The sequence below is a fragment of the Melozone crissalis genome, unplaced genomic scaffold, assembly GCF_028551555.1.
Source record: "Melozone crissalis strain CALT ecotype California unplaced genomic scaffold, PUWL_Pcris_2 ptg000005l_1, whole genome shotgun sequence".
NCBI classification, from domain to species: domain Eukaryota; kingdom Metazoa; phylum Chordata; class Aves; order Passeriformes; family Passerellidae; genus Melozone; species Melozone crissalis.
The window spans coordinates 54,108,123-54,131,983 of NW_026535783.1; the positions used below are offsets into that span (position 1 = coordinate 54,108,123).

The 23,861-nt window shown below is 40.9% G+C and overlaps 1 protein-coding gene across 1 annotated transcript in view; it reads right to left on the reverse strand.

Moving 5' to 3' along the window:
* Positions 1-23,861, reverse strand: part of MAST4 (microtubule associated serine/threonine kinase family member 4) — a 284,359-nt gene that overhangs the window by 145,146 nt on the left and 115,352 nt on the right. The window contains exon 5 of the mRNA XM_054281779.1: positions 3,679-3,710. Coding sequence (XP_054137754.1) covers positions 3,679-3,710 — 32 coding nt within the window. The remainder of the gene's footprint in view (positions 1-3,678; positions 3,711-23,861) is intronic.

The window sequence follows — 23,861 nt, forward strand, 5'->3', positions numbered from 1 at the left end:
GGATACTATCAGCCACGCAGGTTTACAATCAGGCTAAGCTTATATAAAGTCTTTTTGCTGCTGGAGTCAGCCTGAGAGAAAGCTCTCATCCATTCATCCTGCCTCCAAGCCACCACACCCTGCTGCCAGAAAGAAGCATTTGTGCAGTTGCGCAATTTAACATGCTAAAGAAACTGCATGAAGCAAGTTGCAACCCGGATCAATTCTGCCTGTGTCCAGAGAAAGAGTTGAGCCAGCACAGCCAGGGGGTGCTCCAAGCATGGAGAAGCTCACTTCTCAGCCAACCACAACTCTTTATCTCAGTTTAGCCAACTATGCTAAGATTGCTCACCCCTGAAATAGCTCTCCCTGTCCTGTTTAAAGCTGCGTCCTTGGCATGACACTGGGCCTGAAGCACCAAAAGACAGTGTGAGATGTCCCTGCCTGGAACTGTTCAGGACCTCTAGATGTCTACTCAAAGGAACACACAGGACTTTTCACATCTTGAAATTCAATCTTCATGTCACCATTTATATAATATACAATTACAGCAGTCAACACGGCCCATGCATATAACCCCACAGCTATTGCTAACCTCAGCAGTGTGAGCCCTTTTAATTAAGCACTATTAAAGTAATTTTAAAATTACTTTGGGGTTACCATGGCCAGGTTTTAGTAGTAGGGGAGCTAGAAGGTGGCTACTGGGAGAAGCTGCTAGAAGCTTCTAGCTAGAAGCTTCGTGTCTGGCAGATCCAATGCCAGGCAACTCCAAGACAGACCTGCTGCTCACCAAGGCTGGGCCAATGAAATTATGTTAACAGTTCTGTGGTAACAGATTTAAGAAGGAAAAAAAAAAAGTTATTGCACAGGTATAATTGCTGCCAAAGAAGAGCAGAGCAACAAAATGTAGTCGCATCTCTCTTCACAGAAAGCACGCAGGAACAACTTCCCAAGGATATTTCCTGCAAATCACAGTGAGGAACCTCAGAGAAAGAGAAAACAATTCTTATCACTATTCTTTGCTCCAGTTGTTTTTGCGCATGTGGAATGTGTTAGGAAGATTGCTTACCTGAAGTGATTTGGTAATTGGATTCTGGTGATGGTTGTTTATGTTAGTTAACCAATCACTTGAAGCTGTGTCCTGACTCTCTGGAGACAGTCACAAGTTTTTCTTTAGTATGTATCTTTTGTATAGTATAGTATCTCTTTTGTATAGTATAGTATAGTATAGTACAGTACAGTACAGTACAGTATAGTATAGTATAGTATAGTGTAGTGTAATATAATATAGTTTAATAAAGCAATTGTTCAGCCTTCTGAATCAATGTAGTAGGATGCCAGTCATTCCCAGACGTTGGGGTCATCCTGTTTAGAATAAAGATATGTGAGAGGCACAGCCCTGCAGACACCAAGGCTGGTGAAGGAGGGGCAGGAGGTGCTCCAGGCACCGGAGCTGAGGTTCCCCTGCAGCCGTGGTGAGGCAGCTGTGGCCCTGCAGCCATGGAGGCCCCAGGGGATGCAGAGATCCATGTGCAGCCCCTGGAGGGGACCCAGGCCAGAGCAGGTGGATGTCTGAGACAAGGCTGTGACCCTGTGGGAGGCCTGGGCTGGAGCAGGGTCCTGACAGGGACCTCCAGACCCATGGAGAGAGGAGCCCATGCTGGAGCAGGTCCTGGTAGGACTCGTGACCCTGTGGGGGACCCACACTGGAGCAGGCTGTGCCTGAAGGACGGCACCTTGTGGAAAGAGGCCCACACTGGAGCACTTCATGCACAATTGTTGCTTATGGGATGGACTCAAACCGAAGAAGTTAATAGAGAACATGGAGGAGACTCCAGACTAGAGCAGAGGAAGAACTCCTCTCCCTGAGCAGCAGAAGAAACAATGTGATGAACTGTCCATAACCTCCATTCATGTCTCTCTGTGCCACTGAGAGGGGAAAGGCAGAGCCTGAGAAGGATGGAAAGGTGTGAGAAGGTGTTCTTAGCATTTATTTTATTTCGCATTATCCCAGTTGTTTTAGTAATAAATTCAATCACTATAGAAATTCAAGTCTCTTTGGCCTGTGACAGTATTTAGTGAGTGATCTCTCCCGGTCCTTATCTTACTTTACACATGAACCTTTCGCTGCATTTTCTCGCTTCAGTCTAGTTTCAGAAGGGAATGACAGAGAAGCTTTGGTGCGTGCCAGGCACCCAGCCAGGGTCAACCCACTGCAACCATTTGCAGAAACATAAGCACTTCAATAACTGGATATGATTATGCTGACAAGATGCTGTTCTCTACTACAGTTTAATAAAGCCTCAGCAACATCACAAAAAGCACACTAGTATCTCAGTGATCAGCTAAACCAGTATGATGTGAATGCAACTGAGGTGATTGAGATGCAGTCATTTTTCAGATTTGGAGTAAAGTAACTAATAACATTTAATGTCAAACATCCTCACAAGAATAAGCAAGGTCAAGTTCCAAGAGCCACTTTTTGCTCTAGCTGAAGTGAACAGGAATTTAGCCATTAACTTTAACTGAGTTAAATATAAAGCACGAAGGACACCAAAAGAATGAACCAAAAATCATTTTCTTTAACTGTTTTTCTCTCTGTCACTGAAATACTTAAGTAATGAAATACTTGTCAAGGAATTAGTTTTCTATTTTCTTGATTTTTCTTACATAATGGGTTTGCTTACTGTATACCATAAGAATTATCATGCATCCAAACCTGAAACAAGAGTGTTTTCCAACACAGCAGATATCCTATTAAGTACAGGCTTCTGGTATGCTCCTTGAGTCAGAACAACACGGCACTTCACAGCACTTTCCCAGCAGTTACAGTTTCAGTTATTCACATATCTCATCTGCCATCACTAAAACCTACACAGCACTATCAAGTTGAAACCAAGTAACCGGCCTCTTGCGCAAGGGCACAGGGTTTTACTCAAAATTGTCACCAATAATCTACACATCATCTCATAGTATTATTTTTGAAAGAAAGAAGTAAGTGAACAGAGTTTGCTTCTTAAGACATTTTGTGATGTTCTTATCCCAATACTTTCTCAACAAGTTACTAATACAGAATAAGAAATTAAACAGATGCAAATAAAAAAATGCAAGTTTTAAAGACAAACAGCTCAAAACCACTGGAGAATCAAAGCCGAGGTACAGAAATCTAAATGAACTCAGCATCTGAGTACATATTATTATAAGTAACAATTTATACAAGAATATATGGTCTTTCCATAATCAAAATAGCAGTTCAACAATCCTATATATTTAGTAAACTCATCTATTCTTTTTTCCTACCTTCTCATCCAGGACTGTTTATGGAGTTCCATAAGCATGACAAGTTTCTTTTATATCATTCACAAAGAAAACATGTTTCTTCCTTGATTTTTAACAAGAAAAATCTTTAATAGAAAACAATACCCTGAACTTAAAAACTTTGCATCCCTTTGGAAATCCCTGATATAGCTTCTCTAAAATCCCAATAGCTTCTCTAAAAGATCAGCATAAAAATGGTGACTGCACAACCCACAAGTTTTCATTTACAATTTTCATTTCTTTGTATGTATTCTCAGGCAGAACAACTGCCACATTTAACCGCCATTTTAACTGCCCTGAAAAGAAAACTAGTCTACTCTAAAACTGTCAAAAATACATACTACAATCTAAGCACAACAGCAAAAAGTGTCATATACTTACAAACTTCCTCTTCTTGGAAGGCTCAACTCTTTCTGCAACAGAAAAAAGTAACAGTGTATTAACAATAAAATATTTTCATTTGAGGTAATCTTTTTGAGACAAGTACCACAATCCTCTCATCCCATCAGTAGCAGAGAGACAAAAGTGGTATATTGGGACACTGAAGGATGTTACATGTACCACTTTCCTTTCTTATTTGAAATATTAACATTAGCATTTGGAAAAGTCTGTACCTTTTTGTAGCATCAATATTAAAGTATTTCAAGCAATAGACAGATCTTATGAACAAGCCTTACAGTCAACTATGATGCACTGGCAACATTATTAAAATTTGCAAGAGTCAAATATAACCAAAGATAAAGATAAACTAAGTTCTTTCCAATACTCAAAAGTTGTTAATAACAGGATCACAAGCTGAATAGGTGACCATTGCCACCAAGCTTTCTACACTATATTCTTAAACACAAGAAAGATTAAGTACATAATAGTTTGGCCCACAATAAATAATTACAATTTATTACAATCTTCTGCAAAGTAGTAGCATAACAACAAACTTTTCTACAGCTTTTGCTGAGAACAGTTAAATAGTCAGTCAGACTACGGTTTAACAGTCAAACAACTTCTTATGGGATTGACAAGATAGCCTGCTACAGAAACTGCAAAACAAACGTTTTTCTGTTATTTTAGTGTAGAAGAAAGCCACAAGATCCATAAAGTTTTGCCTATCAGAAACAAGCAAAATATATATACTACAAGTATATATTATCATCTATTGCACAAATCACAGAATAGCTGAGGCTGGAAGGCATCTCTGGAGATCCTCTGGTTCAACCTACTCACAGCAGAGGCAATTGCAACAAATTACTCACAACTACACCCAGTTGGATTTTGAACATAATTTTGAACATTTTGCAAAGATGGACACCCACAACCTCTCCAGGCAATCTGTTCCACTGTTCAATTACCCTAATTTTTTTTTTTTTATTTCTTACATGAACCTGAATGCTACATTAGTTAAGCATTATCTTTCCAATCATGCCCAGCAGAGAGAATCAACTGCATCCAAATAAAAGGACAACTTGTCTGACCTAGAGGATACACAGTCAAGATACATTTGAATTTGAAGGACATCATCCTTGTTGAAAGATAAGTTGCATATGCGTGTCCTGGGGTGACTTTATGATGCTGAATTGTATCCCCATTCATCTGTTTGTTTTCAGACACTGCACTCACTCCTCCACACTCTGCTCCTGGACTGTGTTGTCTGCGCACGGACAGACAGCGGGACAGAGCTCTCCTTTGCTTTTAGTTAGTTCTTGACTAGCTGAGGCAGACAAGTTTCCTGGACTGTAGTTTTTTTTCTTCTTGGAACCATTTAAACCTGCTCTGGACTGAGCACCCAGAAGAGCACCTGTAGCCCACTGGGCCAAGCCGGGGCTGTGGCATTTCCAGCACCAGAGGGCCTGATAAGAGACTGAGTGAGCTGAGCTACAGCCCACAAAGGAGGCTTTCTGAGTTTGTCATCTCTTCAGATTGGCAAGAGGTTTTATTGTTTAATACTGTTCAATTTTTGTGCTGCTGAATGCTCTGCCTGTTAAATACACAGGTTTTTTCCACTTTTCTCCCAGGAAATCTTCTTCCCAAACCAGCTGGTGGAGGGCCCGCTTAAATGTGCTTTCTAGAGGAACCCCTTTTGGAAGTTTTCTCCCAGATATGCTCTAATCAGGACAATGAGAACAGTTCAACTTCTGTGGTTTGATAAAGCTATAGGTATTGACCAGAAAACACATATGAGACAAATGGACAAAAATAGTTCAGCCAGGCACCTCAGATAAAAGGCCATAAGGGAATGAATAATTATGTATTCTTTAGAGAGTTTTAAATGGTGTGCAGTAAATAAAGCCTGGGCTGCTAACTGAATGATAAGGACTAAAATATCAAGTAGCAGCTCAATTCCTGAGTACCGCCCATCCTGTTCACTGAATGAGGAAGGAAAAAATAGTGTGAAACAATGCAATTAGACATCGTAGTGCAAAGGCACAGGAGAGCAGGATTAGGGGCCTCAGTATCAAATTCTTGTACTTCCTAGGAAGTTCCAGCAACTGTTCAGAATTTGCATTTTAAAACAACATCTTTTAGCATTACATGTGCTTACGTACAAAAGAACAGTTACACCTGCATACAATATTGCATTATGAAGCTGAGTAATTCCCCTCAATTTAAAATGTCACATTCATCATGAACAAAATGTTACCGCAAGTTAGAACCCACGTACTTCCCTTTGTGGTTTTTTTTCTTTAATATTTACAATGTCATTGTGTTCTATTTCTAACATATAACTTGTAATGGTAGGCACTGTCATACTGTAATAGACAATGCTTGTGGGAAAGCTGCCAAATGGCATGAGTAAGAGCTGTACATGGGTTTGAGTTGCAACGTGTGCTTTAAATTTGTTTCCTACGAATCTGTGTGGGGTTTTTTTTGTTTGTTTTATTCAGTCAGAGTGTTTTGGTTGTAGTTTATCATTATTACAGCAGTGCAAATAAGAGACACTGGCTTCTGTAGACACCTGAAGTCACATTAGTCTCCTGGCACATTCTCATGCATGCCATGATGAAGCACTACTTTTGACTATCAAATGAAGCTCCACAAGAATAATGACTCACTGTTAAAGGTGTTAAAACTACCAAGACCACCCCTGTATAACAGAAAAAATAAAGCAGAACCACTTGTGCATAACTCATACAAGACAGTTTACAAAATGTTGCATTTCTAAGGCTAGATTTTAAAACAATATACATATAAACAAAAGAAGTACTGAAATAAAACAAATATCCTTCCTGGATAATATTTCTATCCTCATTTTTCGTATCTATTACAACCATGATGTTAAAATGAGTCACTTCTTTCATGCTTCTCCAGGTGGAGTACCTCCAAGAAAAAAAAAGTAAACTAAAATGTAGTAAACTGAAGCATGTTTTTCACTCTCAGATCATACTAAATTATTACAGCTCCTACATGATTTTTTGGTGTTACTTAGGACTTATCCACCCCAAAGATTTTTCCACAGCCTGAAGGAATTAACAGATTATTGACCGTGTCACTACAGACTTTCTCCCTCCTGAGAAGGCTCACCAACATGGTGCTAGCTTTGCAATAGTACAGCACAGCTCCACAACTGGCTCTATACAAAACAGGTGGGAAAAGCATAAACACACTCTACATGGGACTTAGGTCTAGCTTATAGCTTAGATTAGAGAAATCATTTCTTTCTTAGGTATACAAAACATTATTTGTACTAAAAAGTTAAAGACAACACTTTTACTTTTGTCACAGCCACTTTAAAGAGTGACAAATGATACCAAACCAAAAGTCACTCAGTTCTTCAGCCTTGCAAGGCTCCAGTTCAGATCTCAGTTAAACTCCAAATGACCTGCATCAACTTCAGTTTTCTGGTACATCAGTGTTTCATTTCTGAAGGTCTCAGCAGAAGACCCAGAAGATCTACCTGCCCTCGTTCCACTGTTCAGCATCCAAAGCATGCAGACTGCTGAAGGTAAAACTTAGCAGGGTCAGGACCTTTGGATCACATACTTAGCAGGCAAGCACCTGGGGGCATTAAAAAGAGAATAAGATGCCTTCGCTACAACTCTGCATGGTTCTCAGTCACCAGCTCTGCCCCAGAGGATCCCACTGTGCTCTTCTGCCCTTGCCCTACATGGAATCCTCTGGCCAATTCAAGTTACGCTGGTTTTAGGGCTGTTTCATTCCACTGCAATAAAATAAAGCAGATTTAATGGACCAGAGACCCCTTGAGGCCCTGTGTGTCTCAAAAACTATTGTCACAAAACATAATAAACCTTGCCTCCAGTTTAAGAGATCTGTGCAAGCTGTGCTAAATTGCTGTAATGTAGCATTAAGAACCAGGTAATATACTGAATGTAATTGCAGCTGTCAATCAGTTCAAACTCTCTACTCTGTGCATTTTACTATCAATAACATGTTTTGACAAGAATAATGCTTTTTGATTATTTCAATAATTATGATTCTTCCCCTGGTCCTACACACCTCTAAGGTACTTCAGTATGTACAACTTCAGTATCTTCACCACAGTTCAGACATTCAGCCTTATAAACAGATCACACTGAACAAATAAAACACATTTTGGGTCAAAGCCTCCATCCTACTACCTTTAGAAAAAAAACCAACAAAACCAAGATCTGAACAGAAGAGGTTAGTCTTAGAAAACACTAACTTCTTCACATTCCTTGTAAAGATTACCAGCAAGTTAGAGAAAATTTAAAATACTGAATTTTGTCTCCTATATGCAAGGAAGAAAAAATGTCATTAACTTACTGCTTGTTACTGGTTCAATTTTAAACAACCAGTAAAAAGTTGCAACATTCATAAACTGCCAAAGACACAGCTCATATTGTTAATACAAGGTTGATTTTGCAATCACAGTAAATCTGCTTCAGTTTCCAACAACGGCAATCTCCAAATATTCAAGAAGTCTTTCAGAGTTTCAAGTTCCTCATAAAAGTAGTCTGGAAAAGTGCACCTTTTCAAAACAAATTTCAGTTGCATTCTTCAGCTGGTGAGGTGTTAAGTATAATAAGATCAATAAAAAGAGTTGGGGTTTTTTTTAACACTGTTGCTCTACCCATCCATCATAAAATTTGAATATCTGACAGCTTTCTGGTAACCTGTGTTAGATCTTAACAGCTTAAAATTGTAACATTTCACTGCATTAGTAACAGCAGGAAGGAAAAAAATCAGCAATGGCACACAATTCACCTTCTTATCATCATCAATGACAGCAAGACTTAGTGCTTTGAGGAACGAATTTGAAGGATTTCTTCGTAAGTAATTATTACGTTTTAGCTGAAGATAAGCTGGGGATGACAGCAGATCTTGCATTTGGATGTGGCAATAAGAATATAAAACAGTGCAAGTGACAAAGTAAAGTATTGTTTCAATCTGTCAGAGAAAGGTATTACACTGTGCAAGAGCTTTTTACAAGCTAATCTTGACCTCTTTATAAGATTAATATATCAAGTCATTGCACTAAGCCATTCTAAATACCTTCTAAGCAAGGCAGTGGCAGGTTACGCTTTTTATTTTATTGCTTCCAACTTTGCCAGCATTTGGTTTTCTGGATCACAGAGCAGTGACGGATCAACCACAACAAATTACAAGTGGTAGTGTCTCACACCAAATGTGCATCTTCTGCTCTAAGTTTGTTTCTCTGGCAAAGCTGTCCTTTGTTTCTATGACAACCTTAAGTGTTTCCTGGTTCCAGGAATAGCAAGCCTTTGCCTCGAAATAGTGTTCTATTAACATCAGGTTGGAATTTTAGGAGTGGCTATTTACCCTAAAAATTGCAGTTGAACACAGGATTAACCAATTTTCAAAAAGATGCTGAAAATACATTGAGGTCTTTCTTTGTCAGTCAAGGTGTTTTCACTTGCATCTGATTTCTGTCAAAACAGATGTAAATATAAAACTGCTCTTCCTTTCAGATGACCTAAGTGAATTTGTGTTTGCAATACCTCCTTCTAAGCAGTCTGAGTTCTAGACTTGTCCAAGATGCAATTCTATATCCACTTTTCTCAGGAAAACTGTACCAATACCTTCTTCACTGGCTAAGTCAAAATCACTGTCTTTCCTTTTCCATACTTGCTGCCAAGGAATCTGGCAGTATCCATGCCTTACAGTAAAGTCTGATGTTCTGTCTTTTAGCTGAAGGTTTACAGATTCTTTCCACTCATTCAGACACAGCCACCAGTTTACCAGGGTTTTTGCTTGCTTATTGTGCACTCTCACCGACTGAAATCACAGATCATCCCTTCACAAGCATTTCCATGAACAAAAATTGCCACTTCTGCACTGGCAAGCTCTGGAAGGTAGTTATCACTACTCAAGGAAGACTCCATTCAGCAAAACACTCCTTGAGACAAAACACAATGCTTCTTAATTCTTAATCCTGCACATTCTTAATTGTGCATTTCAAAATTTAAAGATGTTATTCTGCATGATAAGTTATTCCCCTCACATCCTCAAACTTCAAGTTGCAAATTAGCAACACCACCACAGATTGTAACGGGAATATACTGCAGAAGTGAAGAGGCACTTAAGCTCCAACTTGGCCAGGAAAAACCACATTTTATCTAATTCAATATTGTGTGTTCTATGCAATTCATTTTTATCTCCTTAGTTAACTTTCCCTGCTTTTGTTACAGGCACTGCTGACTGTATCCTTCAAAGGAGAAACATATCTTTGTGTCAGTTCTCTGTTCTGAGATGTGATGTAAAAGCAATATTCAGGTGCTAGGCAAATTATCAATTTAAATGCAAATTAACTGGATCAAAAAGAACGCCAAACTGGCTATATATAAAAACCATATAACAAAAAGAAAGCCATCACTTTATCACGTACAAGAGCAATTTGAATAATCTATTTTTCTACAGATGAACCAGATACAACATTAAGATTTATAATAAACTAGACTCAACTAAGTAAACAGCACTTAAATGTGTTTTGTTTTGCGTCGTATTCTAGAAATTCTCATATAGCATTAAAAAGACTGATCCATATGGAAGATGAAACATTTCAGAAGGATTCCACGAGTTAAAAGGATTTTCCTATGAAATACACTATAGTCTGAAGACTCTTCAATTGTGGGATTGGCAATAACATTTAGTAAGCAAAAGAACTTTGTTTACCTTGTTAAATATTATTTAGGGATACAATACAATAACACTCCCAACTAAATTTTGAAATAAATTAACAGAAAACAAAGAAGGAAAATTACAAGAGTTTTTTTGCAGTTTTTTTACAGAAGACAAAGAACTACAACAGTTTATTCAGAGAAAGTAGAAAGAATCTGAAAAGAAGTAGTAACCTAAACTCAAAGTAGTTTTGAGTATCATTTTTCAATGTTAGAAAGAGAAAAAATAACCAAAATGACATGGGCAGGGGAAAAAAAATAAAAAGAAAGTTAGTGAACAAATAAGTAAATCAGAAGTGCTACAAATATACCATTTATGGGAATAACAGAGAAAACTTGGCAAGCCTGGTTTACCCCAGTGGAGTCCATAATACTCAATGCTTCAAGGACATACCAAATCATCACAAAAAAGCCCTAACAAATCAGTAACCTCCTGCCCAAATGAGAAGCAGGAATGCATTTAGGAATTATGCAAACTATGCATATTATCACTGCTGGATCTCATGTTTTCTCCATGAAAAGCAGCAGTGGCAGAGCACATCAAAGCCACTACCTTATGACAACAATGCAGCACAGCTTATTTAGGAGCAGCTACCATAAATAGTAAAAGGTGAAAAACCCCTTTCAATGAGAAGCACAAGCCTTTCTGAAAAGACAGCAATTTGACTGTTGCCAACATTAACTCTGTAAATCTCTGCATTCATTTTCTAGTGGTGTGATCTTTCCTTATTTCAAATAATTCACACTAAAACATAGCAGAAAAATGTTATTTAAGAGATTGTTGCCCACTATGTTGCACTGTCAGCTCAATTTTAAAAAAATAAATAAATAACCATGTTTCTTTAAGAAAAAAGTGTGAAAACTCTGAATGAACTCTCCACCTCCAAGTACACAAAATCATTTCATCTAACACAGTGTTAGAAAATCTATGCTTAATTCTGACCTGCTGTCCTACAGTTTATTTCACCCCTTAGCAAAGTACATCACCACATGACTAATGGAGAAAATGCATGGACTGCAAAGTGTTTGAAACACCAACACTCAACAGATTCCAGCTGCCACATGAATATTCCCATCAACAAAGTTTAAAAGTGTTATCATATATTAAGGGAAAAGGAGATTAAAAAGGAAAAAAAAAGTTGTACAAGACATAAATCCCAGCCACTGGTACAAGTGTTCACCTGAAAAAATATAAACAATTTTACAGATAACCAGAACAGGAAAACCCTAAATCCATAGTTTAACTGAAGCTAGTGATTTCTCTAAGTTCTGTTTGAATCTGTAGGTTCTTTCATCAAACAGAAAGCAGTGCTTTTTATATGGGCATACCCACAAAGCATTTTGCCTACTATTAAAAAGCAAAAGAAAAAAAAAACTACTACAGCACACAGTGGGCCAGCATGAACTTCTTGTCAACATGGTTGCTAAAGACCATTATGCCCACAAGGATCCAGATGCCTTCCTTTCCCCAGATGCAAATCATGTTTTGCGTTATACAATCCAGAAGCTCCTGCTGACTTTTGCTGAAATCAGTAACTAGATGATAAAATGATTAAGCTTGCCTTCAGCAGAAGAGACTTGCCTACACTCAGGCTTTGATTGCAACAGTTCCTGTTAGTCATTTTGCACAGGATGGAAGTGGCACAAAAAGTCATAATACATTTGTTCTTTCATCCAGGACTGATTAGCACTAGCAAAATACAGGCCTTGCTCTACCTTAACATGTTCACAATCATCAGCTGGAGGACACCAAGCCAGAAGAGGAACTAAGCTTTAAGCTCAGCAGAATTGAATCATGGAGTTTAGTCAAAGCAGTACCGTGCCCACAATGCCCACCCTCAGACCTGTAGAGCTGAGCCCTGCAGCTGCTCTTCACATGTAACGCACATACTTGGCGAAAGCCAGAAATAAAGGGCACAAGTAACTCACTTTTTCGCCTAGAAAAATCACATGGAACAGGAATGACAAAACATTATATTTTCACTTTCAAAAGATATCTCTTTTGCAGAAAAAGGATATTTTATATTTGCTCTGCTTATGATACCAGATTTTCTGCCCCTTATGCAACTAGAAGTATCAAAATTAGATATTTTGTTTAGTGTTGACATTTTAATCAGTTTTTATAAATTCACATTTAAACAGTTCAGCTGATCCCATACAACTTATTAGCAATATACTCCACTGATGTGAAAGAAAGTTTCAAGTTCTCAAGCAAGGGCTACACTGGAAAAAGTGAGACTGTCTGGAGACCAACTAGGTAAATATTAATCTCGTTTCTGAAAACAGGTTAGTTGTAATGCGCACTTCATTTTTTCACTTCAAAACTCTAGTCACATGTTTCTCCTAACATTTGATTTTTCAGCTTGTTCAATTTCAGCTGAAACTTGGTTTCTTACAGAGCTTTAAATGCCCTGAAAAATCTGGAGACTCCGTAAAACAGATCAATCTAAACATAGTTACTCACGGGCCTTTTCTACATGTCCTGCCTTGTCCTGCCCGTTTGCCACACTTGTTTGCTACTGAACTGCAGAAGGCTGTTCCTCTTCCTATATGGTAGGCAAGAGGACACCATCAGCATGAACTGTTTCACAAATATTCAATTACTAGTCAACACACACTCCAAAACAAGAAAAATTTATTTCAACCACTCCAAAGATAATAGAACAAAAATCCCATGATCCATATTGATATTACATTGCTCTCCCTGCTGATATATCCAGGTTCTCTAATTAGCTGCAATCTCAATTTTGAGTATCCACCACAGGAAGACAGGAAAAAATGTAATTTGGGAATTTCAGTGCTCTTTTTAAATATTCATTTCCCTATCAGAAAGGGAACATAACACAAACCTTACGAGTCTGCTGTTTTTATTTTTATCTGAAAGCATCAAAATGTGTTCAACAACACACAAATCTACTGTATCAATCTGTATCAATCTTAGGTCTAAAATCTCTGATGCAGAGACGAAGCTGATGTCTAGCAGCAATTACCTTGAGGCACAACTCCAACTTCCTAATACTGACAATTTCACTGGAATAATAATTGATAAAACAACATTAATTACTAGGCTAGTGCTGTACCACTGTGTGTAAGAATTTCTGAACTCTTGACATAAAGCACTGTTTCACCCTAGACACAGTTTTCAGCTAAAAAACACAGAGGAAAGACAATCCTTCTTCCATAAAAAAATCAAACATGTAACTGTGATAAATACTTTTCCACAATTTATATCATTACCTGGTGCCTCTCTATGTGCTAGCAATAAAGTCAGGTATATTTTATAGTTTTTATTTGGACTACTAACACTCTAGATCAAATGAGATTAGGACCCAGATAGTTTTTTTCATTTATTGCCATTTTATAGAGTGTTTCATTCCCCTTCTTGTTCAATATGGCAAAATGATTGTTTCAAGTGAAACTGCAGTAAATCACATCAGCAACTGTATTAAGTTTTGCAAGCATTAGATTTCTTAAATTTCCTTTTCCCTTTGACTGATAATCCTATTTACACCAGTTTAATAAGGTCTAACAGGATCAGTGAAGGTTACTCGAATTTGTATCTCTGTCAAATATCTTCGTCTGCAAGTTTCTATCATGAAATATCTGCTAATTAATGGGAAGAACTTTCCAAAGGCACAGATTTCTTGTGCAACCTGTCCAAAAGACCCTCACAAAATATAAAGATAAAAAAAGAATAGAAGATACACCTTCCGATTTGTATCTATTCAACATGAAACAAAAGCAAAGGAAAGACAACAGTCGTTTTTATCTGCACTTACTAGATGGTTTTAAACCAGAAGGAGACAAGCAAGTCCAAAAGTAAGTCTGCAAGAGGGAATAGTATAAAAAACTCCTCCCAGTTCATATACTGATTTATATGATTAAACTGGCAGACTACTGTATCAGCTTTCACCGTTTTCTGCAGTCACACCACCAAGCTATCTGAGTCATGGAAAGCACCAGTGTATCTTCCATGCTAATTTCATTAGTGAAGATAATAGAATCACAAAACAGCTAGGGTTGGATGGACTCCAGAGATCATCTGATCCAGTCATCGTGTCCAGCTGAGTTTTTAACATCTTCAGGACCTTCCTGAGCAGCCAGTTCCACCGTTCTGCTATCCTCAACATAAAGAAGTCCTGCCTCATGTTGAGGTTAAACTGCTTGTGTCATTTCTCCTTGTCACATAACTGGGCACCTCTGAAAAGAGTCTGGCACCATCCTCTTGGCACTCACCTCTGAGACATTTATATGCATTGATGAGATCCCCTCTCAGTCTTCTCCTCTCTAGACTAAACAGGCCCAGCTCTCTCAGTCTCTCCTCATTAAGAGAGATGCTCCAGACCCCTCATCATCTTTGTACCCCTCCAATGGACCCTCTCCAGGAGCTCCTTGTCTCTCTGGTACTGAGGAGCCCAGAGCTGGACACAGCACTCCAGATGTGGCCTCACCAGGGCCCAGTGGAGGGGGAGGATCAGCTCCCTTGACCTGCTGGCCACGCTCTTCCCAGTGCAGCCCAGGATCCCACTGGGCCTCCTGGCCACAGGGACACACTGCTGGCTCATTGTCACCTTGTGGTCCACCAAGACTCCCAGGTCCTTCTCTGCAGAGCTGCTCTTCAGTGGGGCAGCCCCAGCCTGTGCTGCTCCTTGGGGTTACTCCTCCCCAGCTGCAGGACCCTGCACTTCCCTTGTTGAACCTCGTTGGGTTCTCCCTGTCCAACTCTCCAGCCCAGCCAGGCCCAGCCCAAAGGCAGCAGAGCCTTCAGGTGCATCAGCCATCCCCAGTTTGGATCAGCAGCAAACCTGCTGAGGGCACCTTGGATCCCTTCACCCAGGCCAGTGATAAACAAGCTGAGTGAGACTGGGCCCAGTATTGATGCCTGGGGAACACCACTGACTACAGGCCTCCAACTGGATTCTGCTGCCCTGATCCTGACCCTGTGAGCTCTGCCATTCAGCCAGTCCTTGGTCCACCCCACTGTCCATTCATCTAAACCACGCTTCCCATGCTTACCAACAGTAAGCAGGTAAAATAAGTACATCTATAGCGATGTACCTCAGTGACCAGGAAGCTTATCAGATGACCTTATCACATGGCACACACAGAACATCTAAGGGATCAGACAGCATATATTTAGGAACTGCAGCCCCTGCATGGCCAACCTGATCTCCTCTCATGATCAGGTGACCTGCCTGGGGGGATCACAAAAAGTTTGTGGACGCAGTCTCCCTTCAGCAAAGTCTTTGGAGCCTACTGTCTCCTGAGGCAGGAGAAGCTGTCTGCCCACGCCTTGGACAAGTGCACTTTTCATTGGTTTAAAAACCAGCTGGCTGGCTCAGCCCAGAGAGTGGTGATGAATGGTGCTGATATTGCAGGGGTCAGAAATAATGCTTTACTCAGAGAGTTACATGGAATAAGAAAAGGGTTGTAGAACAGGTTTCGCCATACCCCCGAAACAGGCCTCACAGCCTCACAAGGAAGGACCCTGAACAAAGGACCACCTGGGCTTTTATACCCTGTGCAAGTCTGGGGCCTTTCCGAGCTGAGTCATCAGCTCCTGCTGTTCTCTGCTGTCACCAGGCTGTGCCAGAGCCTCATGCACTTTGTAGTGCAAGGGACTGGTGCCAGTTCACAGCCTCTTGTCCTCAGGCTCCAGGGAACTTGAGCTCAATCAGCAGCTGTATGCTGAGGCAACAGGGTAAAAGGCAATTCAGCAGATTGTGACCTTTGACTCAGGGATCAAGAAACCCACTGACTACAAAGAAGGGCAAGACCGAGCATGTAGACTAATCAGCATGAGAAGCAAGGGAATAATTCAACCAATAGAACTTAGAATACTAATTAATACAAGAAGTAGGTAACTTGTAGTCAATATGCCGCTGTTTGCCAAAGTAGATACACAGTGTAAAATTTCAAGAATTGGTGTTAGCATCTCAGATTTATCACAAAGCTCTTATCTAAGCACAAATATGAAAGAAACAAATACCTCAGCTCCGTGTGTGAACAGGCCTACTGCATGTGATCTGAAAACAATTTTAGGGACAATGGTGCCACAACCAATTGGCAGACAGTCACTAGTGAGGTTCCCAAAGGCTCAGAACTGGACCCAATGCTGTTTCAATCTTTACCCATGATTTGGATGAGGGGACCAAGTGTACCCTCAGTAAGTTCATGGATAAGACTAAGTTAAGCGGGAATGTTGATCTGCTGGACCGCAGGGAGGCTCTGCAGAGGGATCTGGGCAGGCTGGATCATGGCTGAGGCCAATGGTGTGAGGTTCAACAAGGCCCAGTGCTGGGTCCTGCCCTTGGGTCACAGCAACCCCAGGCAGCTCCACAGGCTGGGGCAGAGTGGCTGGAAAGGAGCTGGGGGTGCTGGTGACAGCAGCTGAACATGAGCCAGGCTGTGCCCAGGTGGCCAAGAAGGCCAATGGCATCCTGGCCTGGATCAGCAATGCTGTGGCCAGCAGGGCCAGGGCAGGGATTGTCCCCCTGTGCTGGGCCCTGCTGAGGCCACACCCCAAATCCTGTGCTGTTCTGAGCTCCTCAATTCAAGAAAGACATTGAGGCACTGGAGTGTATCCAGGAAAGAGCAACAAAGCTGGTGATGCATCTACAGAGTGGGTCCTATGAGGAGCTGCTGAGGGAGCTGGGATTGTTTATCCTGGAGAAAAGGAGGCTCAGGGGTGACTTTATCGCTCTCCACAACTGCCTGACAAGTGGGTGTAGCCACATGGAGGTCAGCCTCTTCTCCCAGGCAACAAGAGACAAGATGAGAGGAAATGGCCTCGAGCTGCACCAGAGAAGGCTCGAGCTGGACATCAGAAAGAAATGGGTTCCTAAGCACTGGAATGGGCTGCCAAGGGAGGTGATGGAATCACTATCCCTGAAGGTGTTCAAGAAATGACTGGACATAGCACTAGTTGGTCAGCAGGTCAAAGATTTGCACTAAAGGTCTTTTCTAAACTACATGATTCTGTGAATAACATAGTTCTCTGTGAAAAAAAAAAAAACAAACCAAAAAAACCTGTCTTTTTGAAGACACAAACCTGACCTCAGTATGGTTGAAATACTTCCCAACTCTGGTGTGACCCAACATTCCCCAACCCCAGTTCTAGGCCAATATTTCAAAATACAGATCACTATTTGGTCCCACTTCACCACTTTTTTTGTGTCCATACTATGCATTCCACACCTAAATGAGGTTGCATGCTGACTAATTTAACCATATTTTAAGACTGACTTGAAATTTCTGTAATATTTTTTGCATAAATACTAGCATTTATTCTAGCCAAACTATTTATAATACTATTTCTGCCACAGCTACTTCTATTTTTAATCAACTGGGAAGCATGCAAGCAACACTGAGATGGAGATCACACATCTGAAGTAACAGCTGAAAATATCTAATTATAACTTGGTATTGCCTTGTATAGAATTAAGGCTTTAGTAAGGAGAAAAGGGAGTACTATGGATTTTTTTCCCCCAGTTTGGTGTAGAATGTTACCAAACCTATCTAGTGCAATGAATATTACACTACTGACACACTGACTTGGCCAGGAGAATCATTTTATAAGGAAGACAATTTTAACTTGCCAGGGAGGATCCATCCATAATATTTGACTGTAACATATCTTCTGTTTCTATTTATACACCTACCAGACTCTCTAACCTTTGGCAAACATAACTTTCTAGTAATCAATTGGCCATCAAGTCAACCTTCTGTCAGCTATTGCCACACAGTAGTGCTAAGGAATAGTGCTTCATTCTCTGCACTCCCTTGCCTACTAGATGATTTCTTTTTTATATGAGCAGATCCTATGATGAACACATTATACTAATATTCTACTCTACCAATAAGATTCTCTGTTTTGTGTTGATTTTATGGTAAAAAGCAGTAAAATTTTAGGAGTCTAGGTTTAAAATATACTTGAGGTGGAGCCTAAAAAGATACAAAATAGCAGCTGATCCATCTAGCTATTTATTATCAATAGCCATATAGAAATTATTTTTTTTAATGAGACCTCTCAACTATTTAAGACCTTCAGTCTAGGTTTAACAGGTAGAAACATGGTTCTCAGCAGCAAACTATTTCTTTACAATTACAAATCATGAGCCACTAAGAGAAAACAGCTGTAGAAAAATTTTATCAATTCAAAATGTACAATAAATTACTGGTTTAAATTCAGAAATTACTTTATAAGCAAGCAAGTATCAGATTTTTTAAAAAAATGTTCTGCAGAAATTGTTCAGTGTGAGTTGAGGGATTACTTGGCTGCGTAATTAATTGACAGGGTACTCACACCAGAATGAGTGTAAAAGCAAACTATCTGTGCTGAAATGTCTTCTCTCTTCACAGTTTGGAGTTTATTAAATTCATTCTTCTACAGTGTTTTTTCCAAGCTAACAAAATTCTCAGTAACCTTCATTGCTAGGCAGATGTTCCTAATTTACACCTGCACCCTTATCTGAATACAGCTTTATTTATGCAGTGAAACACAAAAAAGTTTGAAAATTGTCTGAATGCTTTCCCTTGTAACTCTTTCTCAATTCCATGCTCCCATATCAAATTGGCTTTTATTTAACTGTTAACTTTCACAGCTTTATAAATGCATGTTTTATTTTGTCTTACAGATCATAGCTACTAGAGCACTTTCTTTAATTTTGTCTAGCTGTGTCCACATTTGTGATACACTAAGAAGCTCCAGCAAACAAATTAACCAGCAACCCTTTATATTAAGCTTCTGTTTCAAGGTACCACCAGCTAATGTAAATATATTAATGCAATGTAATACAGCAAAAGCTATTTAGAGATTACATCTATATTACTTCCATGTAAATCTGAGAACCAACTCTGCTTTGTAGGTCAGGCAGACAAGTCAGAATCCCCAGTGTCTCAGCATCTTTTATACTTCACTTTTTTTTAATCGTGTGACTACATCATTGGACGAGGACAGGGTTACTGGTATCATTTATCTGCACTTCTCTAAGGCCTTTGTCACAGGCCTACAACATCCATCTCTCTAAAGTGGAGACAGATTGATTTATTGGGTGCAGTGGGTGGACAGTTATGTGGATAAAGAATTGGCTGGGACAGTCGCACACAGAGGCAGTGATCAATGGTTCAGAATCCCAACATACAAGACAAGCAATGTCCCTCAGGGGTCCTTAAGCATTATTTAATATCATCCTTAATGACAACAGACAAAGGAATCAAGTGAACCCTCAGCAAATTTGCAGATTTCCGCAAGCTGAGTGGTGCAGTTGACACACCTGAAGAACAGGATGCCATCAAGACAGACCTGGACAGGCAGGAGAAGTGGGACCATGGGAATCTCATGAGTTTTAACAAGACAAAATGCAAGGTCCTGCACCTGAGCTGGGGCAACTCCCAGTATGAAGCTTCAGGATGAACACATTGAGAGCAGCTCTGCTGAAAAGCACTTGGGGGTGCTGGTGGCTGAGAGGCTGGACATGACCCAGCCATAGGCACTCATATCCCAGTAAGTCACACATGTCCTGGCCTGCATCCAAAGCAACACGGCCAGCAGGGCCAGGGAGAGGATTCTGTCCCTCTGCTCTGCTCTGCTCTGGTGAGACCCCACCTGGAATACTGTGTTCAGTTCTGAGGTCCCCAGCACAGTAAAGATATTCACTTGTTGAAATGAGTCCAGAGGAAGTCATCAAAATGACAAGAAGGATGGAGCACATCTCCTATGAAGAAAAGGCTGAGAGAATTGGGATTGTTCATTTTCGAGAACCGAAGATTTCAGGTACCCAGTACCTGAACGGAGTCTAAAAACAATGGAGACACCTTTGTACAAGGACATGTAGTTGAGAGGAAAAAGAGTAATGCCTTCAAACTGAAAGGGGGCAGGTTTAGATTGGGTATTAGGTGCTGGGGAAGATGAAACAGGAAAGCCTTATAAATATGATTGTCTGGCAAAAGATTTTGAGAATATAGAAACTATAAGCAAGATTGAAATGAAAGCAAGCTTCGAGATTCCTTAGTTAGCGAACAATTGGAAAACAATGGTGTGGCCGGACTGAAGGTAATCCCCTTTTGATGGAACACACCCTCTGCTTGCAGACAGCTCCAAGGGTCAGAGCAGACCCTACTAGCTTAGCAGAAGGGGTCCAAAGAGTAGTTTTTAGGGTTTAAAATGTAACACAGTATGGTAATGTAATGATTCTTATAGGCTGCATGTAAATGCTGTAGGATTTGTATATTGTACTAGATTGGTTAGTGAGAATTAGAATATTCAGCACAGAAGATTTATTGTATTGTAACAGGAACTTCGCTCTCTTACTCTCTTACCCTCTCATCCTCTCTACCCCTCTCTTCTCTCAGGCCTGCTCCAAGCTGTGGCTGGCAGCTCCCAGCAGGACCCTGTACCCATGCCCTTTGCAATAAACCACAAGTTCCACGAACTGGCTTCAGAGATCTCTCGTCTCTGTCCGTCCCAACTGTCCTACCCCCTGATGCTCCTACAATTAGGAAAAAAGTTTTTCCTGTGAGGCTGGTGAGGCACTGGAACAGGCTGGCCTGTAGATGCCCCATCCCTGGACATGTTCACGGCCAAGCTGAATGGAGTTCTGGTCTAGAAGAAGACGTGCTTGCCTATAGCAAGTGATCTTAAGGTCCTTTCCAATCCATTCCATTCTATGACTGTGTAATTGTTGGAACTTTAGCTTTCCCTGATTTGCAGTAGATCAAACATGAGCTCATAGCTGTCCAAGTTCACAGCACCATAACCTAACAACTCTACTCTCTTTTGACAGGACAGGCCAAGATCCTCTCCCCTCAGGAAACATCAGTCTCACTAAGTCAATACAGCGTGTTCCTTGCTGCTTTGTGTCACCCAAATCACTGACCCAGAAATGCACTTCATCAGGGTCCAGGACAAGCAGACACAAGTGAATCACTGCAATCAGATGACCACAGATGAAAGATCTTCTGGGTAATTTGTAACTCAGAGTCCTCTGACTCACACAGCACTGCTGCTGCTCTCATGAGACACACTGCCTTGCCTCCAAGTCTCCCAAATACAACTATTCCCCCAAAACCATGAGGTTAGGAGACAGATGCAGGCAACTCAGGACATGCAGAATTAAATGCCAGAACACAGCCCAGCAGAATGTAGGCACAAAACCAGTATTCCTTTACAAATTTATGATGATCTTGCCCCAAGCCCAAATAGCATCCCTGTTACAGGCAACAGTCCCTGCAAGCTGTGCAAGCTGAGCTTCCACTACATCCTGCCACCTGGGCAAACAGCTGCTACACAGGAAGGGAAAAGGAATAAAAAGGATCTGACCAGTCTTTACAGTGCGAAGATACAAAACAACATTTTCAAAGTAACAAGTTTGTTTGGTTTTAATTTTTTTCTTTGTTTTTTGGAGGGATTTTGTGTGTGTGCGTGTGTGTGTGCGTGTGCGTGTGTGTGTGTGTGTGTGTAGTGTGTTTTTTTAAACTAGGAGAGCTGAACTAACTAGCCTAAAGAAAAGCATGTGAGATTTGTTGATGGCAACTTGCCATCTTTGGTCCAAAAGCAGGCAAAATAGTCCTTGGTTTGGCATAACAAGACCATGAGGCTTCTGTGCACCTGTACCACCAGGAACAACTGGTAGCTCTTCCTGAGGCAACAAATGAGTGCGACAAAACAAACAGCTGGAGAAGTTTTGCCAGACTTGCCCTTCTACAGCTTCCTACTCTGGAACAACCTGCAAAACTGACTCTCAACCATATTCCCAGTCTTGATCAGGAGAGCATCCTCACTCCCCCATAGCCCAAGAATGAATGATCAATGATCTGTAGGCCCAAGTGGTAGAGGTGGCTGTCAAAAGGCACTGCAGCAGATGTGTCTGCAGAGAGACAAGGATGCAGCTTAAGTCATTGGTAGGACTGGGAGATAGGCTGCACTGATGTTGCCCTTTGAAATTACTGTAGTTCAACTTTCCCAGCTGAGTTACAACTTCATAAGGGAAAGTTGTGGGCTTTCTTCACCAGCTGCCTTGCAAATGGATTCCTTGAGGTGGAGTGCTTTCTGGTCAGGTTGTCACAGTAACAACTGGTAAGGGCAATCTTGCCACACAACAGGAAAGATGAATTCTGATGACACTCCTACTGACTTGCAGCAGTCTGAAGGTGACTGACAGCAACAGTAGTTCTCAAAGTGCAACAGGAATACAAAGGAGAGACATAGTTTGTCTCTCTGAAGCCCTGTGCTAACAGCACTTCCCTACTTTACTTTCATAGTGATCTGAATAGTAAATACTGAGGATTACACTCTGCCTGAAGCACGTCCTTGGAACACAGATGAGCCTTTGAAGAACACCATATTCCCCCCTTTTGTTAATCAATCTTAATCAGTTAATCAGATTAACCATGCACAGGCCACACTTTGGCCAGCCAAATCTGCTCAGGGTTTCTCCTCCAACCAGTACGTAATCAGCTGCAATACCTGCTTCAAGACAATTTGTCTTCTATCCTTTTCTTGAGTAGTCTCAGCCCATAGAGAGTAAATGCAGTACAGCCCCAACAGTCCTGAAAATCACCTTTTCACACTTCTCATGTCCACTTCCAGGACATGTCCCATGTAGAGCAGCAAACTATGCCACCTTGTCCTATAATCACCAGGCAATATCCCTACTCCAAAACTTTCCGGTGAGCCGCCAAGGCCAAATCCAGATTCTGCATTCCATCAGCTGGGCCCATCTGAGTGGGATCTGGCCACAAGTTAACATGACATCTCCCAGATCCGAAACCCAGATAAGTATTAGACACACATTATGTCACAAGAGGTTTAGATTGAGTATTAGGAGCAATTTCCCCACTGAAAGGATGGTCAGGCAGTGGAACAAGGGTCCCAGGAAACTGCAGAATCACTGTCCCTGGAAGTGTTTAAAAGATGTGTAGATACAGCACTTGGGGACACGGTTTAATGGTGAATATGGTGCTGGGTTAACAACTGGACTGGATGATCTTTGAGGCCTTTTCCAACTTTGACAATTCTATGATTCCATGAGCCCAAAGTACATCATTCAAGCCCCTGCCTGTGACCCATGCACAAAAGAAGGGAGAAGGCATGCAGGAAGAATGAGGAAACAAAGAAATTAATAGCTCAAATTACCTCAGCCAGACTGGGGATGTACGGTACTTTCAACTGTCGATTTCAAGAACACAGCAAGGGGGTGGGTGGGTGAGAAGAAAAGCGCAGATACCTAGGACATAAAGCTTGGCACCTATTCTTCCCTGAGAAATGTGCAACAGAGAAGAGGAAGACAAGGCATGGCTGGTAGCACATATGGGTACAGGTGCTTGTTAGTTTTATAGGCTTGCCATGTCCAAGTACTGCCCACTTGTCGGATTTTGGGTGCTGTTTAGATGGTCTGGGAAAAGCCCAAAGATGGCCTTGGGCCCCCGGGTTCGAAAGGACGAGAGGAAGCT